The sequence below is a fragment of the Silene latifolia genome, chromosome 6 (genome assembly GCF_048544455.1).
Source record: "Silene latifolia isolate original U9 population chromosome 6, ASM4854445v1, whole genome shotgun sequence".
In the NCBI taxonomy this organism is placed as follows: domain Eukaryota; kingdom Viridiplantae; phylum Streptophyta; class Magnoliopsida; order Caryophyllales; family Caryophyllaceae; genus Silene; species Silene latifolia.
In genome coordinates this window covers 9,105,077-9,112,919 of record NC_133531.1, presented here as the reverse complement: position 1 = coordinate 9,112,919, position 7,843 = coordinate 9,105,077, and the positions used below count along the sequence as shown (strand labels likewise).

Sequence of the window (7,843 nt, the reverse complement as noted above, 5' to 3'; positions counted from 1 at the left end):
TTTAAATGAGATAAATATTAATTAGGAAAAAAACAAAAGCATTCAAAGGGTTGTATATAAAGGGTTGCTTTATATAATCTTTATGGTGGTAGGAATTATTGCAAAATTAGTACGAGAGTTAAATGGAGTAACGGTTAGGCTAGGGTAGGGAATTAGAAGAGACTTGCGAGAAAATTCGATGATGCCTTTAAAAAAATCATTGGACTTATGTGAAAATTATCGTGGGTTAAACTTAAATAATGGTTGAATATAAAATGTCATAATTTTACGTTTAAGAATATTATTAAGCTACTCATTTGTTTTTCTTTTCAAGTTTGTGTAATTTTAAATAAATAAATAAATGTATAACTTTTATGAGCTATATTACTATGAAAATTATTAATCGATTCACTAACATTTTTTTTATTGTAAAATAGGAATTTTAACTGTAAATTAAGAAATTTTGATGTGAATTTTGGTAAGTTACATCTTTTTTTTTTGGAATTTTTTAATTCAACCATGAAATATAGTTTGTAATTTGGAAGTTAATGAGTAATAGTTATTAATAGAGGATTAGTAAATGGAAACTTTTGTAATTTAATAGCCATTATAAACTATTGATTCCCATCTTTTAATTTGCCTTTTTATTTATTTTTGAGTTATGAGTATTATTAAATAAGATAATTCATTAGTGAGGAGCTCAAGAGGTAAAACAAATAGGAAAAAATATTAATGAAAATTACTATTATTATTATTATTGATCTTAAATAGTGGTTGAAATAAAATGTCATACCTTTACTTTCAAAAATATTATTAAACTTCACAATTATTTTATTTTTAATTAAAAGGGTCTGTATAACGATCTTAAATAAATAGATGTAGGTGTAAATTTCAAGTGGTACAATTTCAGGAAAGTTAAGTTTAACTTTTTACCAAAAAAAAAAAATTTACAACATTTTCAACCAATATTTCATCATATGAAAATAAATTAAAAAAAACTATGAAAACCTTTAATCAATTCATTAACATGTTTTATTACAAAACATTCAATTAAAAAGTTAATTTTATAAGTTAATGTTATGTTGTCAATTGTCATTAATCAAGTAAGCAATATAAGTTAAAATTAATTAATATTAACCAATCTAAAAATGACATGTGGAATAAAATTAAATGGTATAAGTAGCATTTTAACTATATATACTTCAGTATAGATGTCTGCGTGGCGAATGGTTGGGTAGGCGTGTGTCAATCTTAACCAATGTGGCAATGTGAATGTCTATGTGGCTTTTCTACATCCTATGTGGCTTTATCTAGTTGGCATTTTTTAAGATGTCTCTTAATAGTATTTTATAGATTATAGCCAAATAATAAAATGCTTCAGCCATAGAAGTCAAAAAGCAACCCAAAAGATTCAAGCAAATAAATTACTAGCCATTTAGAACAATTTTGACCAGGCCAAGAAACTCTTACAAACCCGAAATTGACCCGACTCAAAATGACTTGACTTGGTTGACCTGTTTGACATGTTGAAAATCTAGTTTATATATGTAAATATTTTTCGATATAAAATCCAATTTTAACCTTGTCGCTTTTTCGGTTTTTGTCTCTTTATCTATCCTTTTAACCGTAGCTGCAAGTTCAGGACCTCGTACATTTTGTGGAAAAGATCATCTTCAGTAGCATCATCACCCAACTTGAGTGTGTCTAATACCCATTTTCTCTCGTGACTAATGTCGTCGACATGGCAATGATCATAGACTTGATTATTTCCCATTTCCATGATTCTAACAGGAGACACAAAACTTCTAACATGAGGAGCAACATACACTATTCTTTGCGTACCCTTGCCGATTTTCCTGGTCAAGATACGGTAAGACCCTATGTATTTGATAAATACAGTGGCTGAAAGTTCCTCGAAGCCAAACAAATTAGCATTCTCCAAGATACCGACAAGTTTGCAATTTCTGTACCATTCGAGATGTGAAAACTCGTGCCTTTTTATCCATATGCCCTTGGTTCTGTCTTCCAAAACCCACAATATGTAATCCTGTATACATCCTATAGTGTGACCCATGTTTATAAGACGCCCCGCCTTTAAACCTACACACTCAACTCTGTCCGCATTAAAAGAAGTACGTTTGCGTTGAGGGCCGCAAATCACATGAAATTCCTCGGAAACAAGATCATACCAAATTAAACTCCGTTTTTTCATCCAAAACAGATTCCCCTGACATTCAACAAAAGTATCGAAATACTGATGAGGAATATTTTGTTTAATTTCTCTCCAAATGTTTGAGCCGAGTGTATAAATTGCACCAACAGTTGATTCGATGCTGTTATTTCTTAACAATACCCCGAGTTTAAGAATCTTATATTCTTTGGTAGACGGTGAATAGCAGAAGAACCACCAGTGACGGCATTTTTTGAAAATAGGAGAATCACGAACTTGAATTTCCTCTGCTATATTTGGATTAAAGATACGGAAGCAATTCGATTGAGTCATATACACACACATTAAACCTCCACTTGATTGAAACCTGCCCATTTTATTAACTTCAATATTGGTTGAGTACTCAAAGATCTTCGAGATATTGAAGTCGTATCCTGATTGTTCGATAATATGAATTTCCCGTCTCCTTTTACAAGATTTGAAGAACGGGGTAAAAAGATATCCAGGGGGTTTCTGAAGTTCGCTAGTCAAATGCATATCTACGAACTTAGTGTCCATCAGAATATTGTACAAAAACTTACACGAACATCTCAGAGGTTTGATTGAGGTGAATGGTAGCATCAGTGCAATCTCGTGCAGGATTTTGCATGGAAGGACGTTAAAATACCCTCCAATCATCCTCTTTCGCTTGTTTTTTTGGCCTGTTCGAGTAACTTTCGCTGATCATAATGTTAAAAAGTGTAACAGATAAGTTAGACAGTGGCGTAACCAAAAATATCACAACAGATTAAAAATTGGGGCTCTTATGCAACTCGGTAATTTTTCAAGTTGTACGTATCGTTTAGGCATGTTTTTCATCTACTTTCAAAATTTCTACTTAAATTTACCTTTTTTTGAGGCATGTTCTTCATCTACATTCATCATGGAAGGCTTGCTGGGAGTTCCTAACAAATCAAATTGTACAAAAAAAACACACCACTAATTAATCTAAAAAATTACCAACGTGAGTTTTATCAATTGTAATACCGCTATATAAAACATATTGTAAAACCGCATTCACATAAAGGGTTTATATTATATTAACACTTATATAAAACGGTTTAACGCAAGTATTTAAGATTTTAAGGCAACCTTCATCTCAAATTGTAATACTGTCTTTAATTTCTAAGGGGCAGAATTACCTTAATGCTTGCGCTCTAATGTACCTCGGGTTTTGCTATTGAACGGTAGCGATGAGAGTTGAGGGCATCAGACAAAGATAAAATTCATGGGGATGCAAGTGATATGCTATTTAACCCGTTTTATTTTCCTCCTGATGATTAGCAGTGAGCACGCAATTAGTGCTTCTAATTATTGACAACTTGAGACTAATTTTTGCCTTTTAGGTTTTTGTTTGGGCTTTATAAAAAAATTTACTGACCTTTTGAAAGAAAAACGAGTTTATGGGGAAATCTATAACTTTGGTTTTGGGGGGTTTAAAGACAGACTAGGGTTTAATCTCGTAAACGGTATGAACCCACTAGGGTTTGAACCCAGATCATTTGTGAAATTGTGCTGGAATAAGTAAGTTACCGTGATGTTATTTAACAAAAGATCTCTAGAAACATAGTGCCCCTTCCTTTAAAATCCGCCCTTACCCGCTAAAATTAGATATACTTGATAAAAAGAAAAAAAAAAAAACAGTTATCGGAGGGTATTTACGTAAAATGCTAAACTGCGTAACGCAAAGAATTCATGGTTACTTTCTTTATACAATTTTTTTTTATTTTGAAAAATTTTACATCTTTTTAAACTATAACTAATTACTTTTTTTTTAGTAACACTTTTATTGTGAATATTGATATTCGAAATGTAATGACATTTACAAATTGGACGTGTAAACCTTTCCTTGGTTAGCTTTATAGATAAGTTACGATGAATTTAACTTCTTCATCCACCTACGAAGGGGGAAAAAAGGCAAAATACAATCGAAACCCTTTATTTTCAGTAGGGTTAGTTTCATCAGAAAAAGATATGGAAGTGTTGCTGTTACATGCATCTCCGTCACATTTTCAATAAAAGATAAAATTTCTTTACAAGAAAATTTGCAGTCGCTGAGGAATGCAAAAAAGGGGCCGGGTGTGGCCTGACATATTAACCCCAAACCTTGTCGAAGAATGTGGCAGGAGCTGGCCTTCAGGATTTTCGCCTTTAGGTAATGTCATGTTGCCCTGCTTTAACCCTCAGGAGTGCCGAGATTTGAGTGAACTAATAAAGACTATCTAACCTAGTCCTCCTTGTCCGCTGGTCTCTCTCCCTCACCGCTATCAAGCCTGGATGAAGGTTTTCCTCGAGGGTGCTCCTCATCATTCTTACCCACTGTTTGGATCAGCGTCAAGACAGCAATCACAAAGACAATAATGAAGATCAATCTAAGACCAACCATAGAATTCAGGAATTGCATGAATGACGTCCCACTGATTTTCTTCGACTCTGTTCGCCCTTCTTTATATCCTTCAAGGAATCGTGTTACTTGAGATCCCTGATCATCTTCAGCAAGTCTGTCAGCGTCGATTACCTGACAGTAAAACAGATAAATTACATCAAAAATTCATCTTCAGCCATCCCCAGCTCCTACAGTCTTCTCTGAAAAGGCTCACATGTGGCAGACGCAAGTGCAAGTATTCTAACAGAGCTTTGGAGAAAAAAAAACATCTAGATGTATCCCTGACTTACAGTAAAGTATTCTTCGTCCCCGTCCCAAACCACCATTTTTGGCAACTCTGCGCTCTTGCTAATCCCGAATGTTTCAACAAAATCTGGAAAATGCTGAAGTCCGACATAAGCAAATAAATAATCACGGTTTGCTGATGCGGCTGCCTTCAATATTTTGATCAGCTGCTTTGACCTCTCTTCTTGTATATCATCCACTAATGTTAGGACAATTTTTCGATCATCATCTCTCAATAACTTCAGTGTTTCTGGGTTTATAGGCAAACACAATGGGAATAGATTTTGCTTGACAAACTCCTCCAAAAATTGATCTGCACATTGTGATAAGCAGTTTTGTAAGCATTAAGCCTGCAAAACTAACTCCTCAAACCCTCAGGGTGATCTACACAAATGAATCTTCAACAACTAAACAAACTACTGCGACAGACAAAATTAACTGGAAATGAGTTGCCGAATGAACTGTACTTGACCAAATATCCACACAAGTGACCAAATATCTCACATTTGCAACTTTGCATAGAGTATTCAGCCTCAAGTTACTCAACATGAAGCTTACAGAGATATGAGGAGGTACAGGGGTCATGAGCATGAGTGCATGACTCTGACTCATGATTCGAAGATATGTGCGAGGTCCATATAGATTATATTCTAAGAAAATAATTAGGATTAATCTTTTAACTCCTACATACGGAGTAAATGTTCAAAATCTTCAAGAGTAATCAAATTTCGGATTATTAGTCTTCAACACACCATAAGGCTAACAAAACCACACTTTTTAGCTGATGAATTGAGCATCACCATTGGCAAAAGTAGGTGGAGGCATAATCCAAGGTAGGGTACCGTCTTTCATGGGAAATAGACAAGATCTACCAAAAACCACAACACTGTACTTTCACACTTCAGCGTTTAATGGTGAAACGGTTATTTTGGCCCTAATGGATATGATTGTGGTGGAGTAGAATAGCATGTCCCTGGAAACATATCCTCCCTAAATTAGAGTGAGCTGTCTCGTGGCTAGTGTTCGTTGCCTGCCCTTTAGAAAAGAAAAGAGTGGGAAAAAACGAGGAAGAAGATAATACCATCAAATGGCCCATAGAATATGTTTCTCTCATCATAAGTAGGATGCAATGATACTAGAGCTGGAACTTTATCAAAATCATAAGAGTCCATAACACTATCAGAAAAAACTTTCGCCACAGCAAACCAAGCCCTTTTCTTATATTTGACTGCAAGTGTCGATATCATAGACTCGTCCATTCCAAAACCCAGATACATAGGAAAAAAGGTGCCAGCTTCTTCAACGAAGTTGCTAATATCACTGTCTGACTCAAGCCTGGCTACATCAGGAGCAACAAATTTCTTTAAAAATCGGACAAGCACATCAGCCTTCCTTGGTCCATAATAATTCGTGGGAACACCGTGGATAAACACTTTAAGTGTTGGAAAGCCACTACATGACACAAAAAACCAACATTTTAATCATCATCGCCGCTGACATACCAATACAAGACACAAGCAAAGTGCACAAATAAATAAAGGAAAGAAAAAGACAGCAACTTTCATCAACAAGCATTGATGTTTAACGACTGACAAAAGGCTCGATTGCATACTCAATCTCATACTTATCACCAACACGCCTGAACTTGTCAGCATTAATTTTCGCAATCACAATGGGTTTCTTCAGTTGAGCAAGAACAGGAGCTGCTGCATCCAACTGCAATTGAAAATATCGAATCATTAACTTTTGCTCTGAATGTTCTACTCCGTAATACCATTAACAAAAGCCCTAGGAAACGAATACAATTGAAGCTAAGAATCGAAACAAATCACTCTCCCAATCTTCTTACCACAGACGATTAATCAAAAATCAACCTATTATCAATCTCAGCATCACAGTCAACAACTTTACAATTCCATTACAATGTTTACTTCTAAAATTCGCGGTATCAATTACTGGCAAGGGACAATTTTAGGACAAAATGAAGTAAATTAAGCATCGTAAATCGGAACATTTGATATTATAAAATAATAATTTTCAGCTGCACAACAATTCAAAATCATAAAAACTCAGAACAAATCATCATTACAGAACACAATCATTCAATCAACATCAGAACCGGAAAAATATCTCACTTCTTAATCACAATGAAACCCTAAATCAATCCAATCAACGATAAAAATCAGGTTTTGCGCGGTAAATCAATAATAACAGTGAATATAACAACAATAGATCTAAAAAAAACAGAGAATTAAAGAAATCAAGAGAGAAATTAAACCTCGGGAGCTAGGGATTTACAGTGACCGCACCAAGGAGCGTAGAAATCGACGAGAACATAATCAAAGGTAGAAATCGCGGAATCAAAGTTTGAATCGGTTAATTCAATCACTTCTCCATTAATGGTGAATTCCGTGGAAATGGCGGAAGGAATCGAAAGGAGGAGGAGGAGGAAGAAGAGAGAGAAATAGAGTATCGCCGCCATGGGAGCAGCTTCGTCAATTAGTACTGATCGTCTTTTCATGGCTTCTAATTCTTCTCTGTGTTGCACGAGTGCACGACTTATACTCTGCTTCCTAGTGGATAAATTGGCGAATATTTTGGTAAGACGGATTTATAAATTTCGACTTTCTACATGGTATACTATACTTTTTAAAATATACATGATACCCCCTAATTGTTGTCATTATCATTAACTGTATCCCTAAATTTTATTTTCCATCAATTAAACTCGGTTTTAGGCGTTAAGTAATGACTTAGACGCGTAACTAAAGTTGTCATTTATTATACGCGAAAGTGGTAATTAAGGCCCTTAACTTTATTCAATTGTGAAATTAGGCCTCATAAGTTTTATTTGGAGTCATCAAGCCCCTTAAGTCTCACCAAAAGTGAAATTCAGCCTCATTTCTAAAATTTTCACAAGAATTTTAATTAAAATTATTTTATATTAGTATTAAACAATTTATTAAATACAAAAAATTAATAAT

The 7,843-nt window shown here is 34.4% G+C and overlaps 1 protein-coding gene across 1 annotated transcript; it reads right to left on the bottom strand.

The window, feature by feature from the left end:
• Positions 1–4,111: 4,111 nt before the first annotated feature.
• LOC141586249 (protein disulfide-isomerase 5-2-like) lies at positions 4,112–7,469 on the bottom strand. Its single transcript, XM_074407420.1, has 5 exons — positions 7,138–7,469; positions 6,472–6,575; positions 5,941–6,311; positions 4,865–5,172; positions 4,112–4,706 (listed from the first exon to the last, which is right to left on the bottom strand). Exons 1-5 carry the CDS (start codon positions 7,378–7,380, stop codon positions 4,416–4,418), a joined length of 1,317 nt encoding a protein of 438 aa, XP_074263521.1. The 5' UTR covers positions 7,381–7,469; the 3' UTR covers positions 4,112–4,415.
• Between the last annotated feature and the right edge of the window lie 374 nt (positions 7,470–7,843).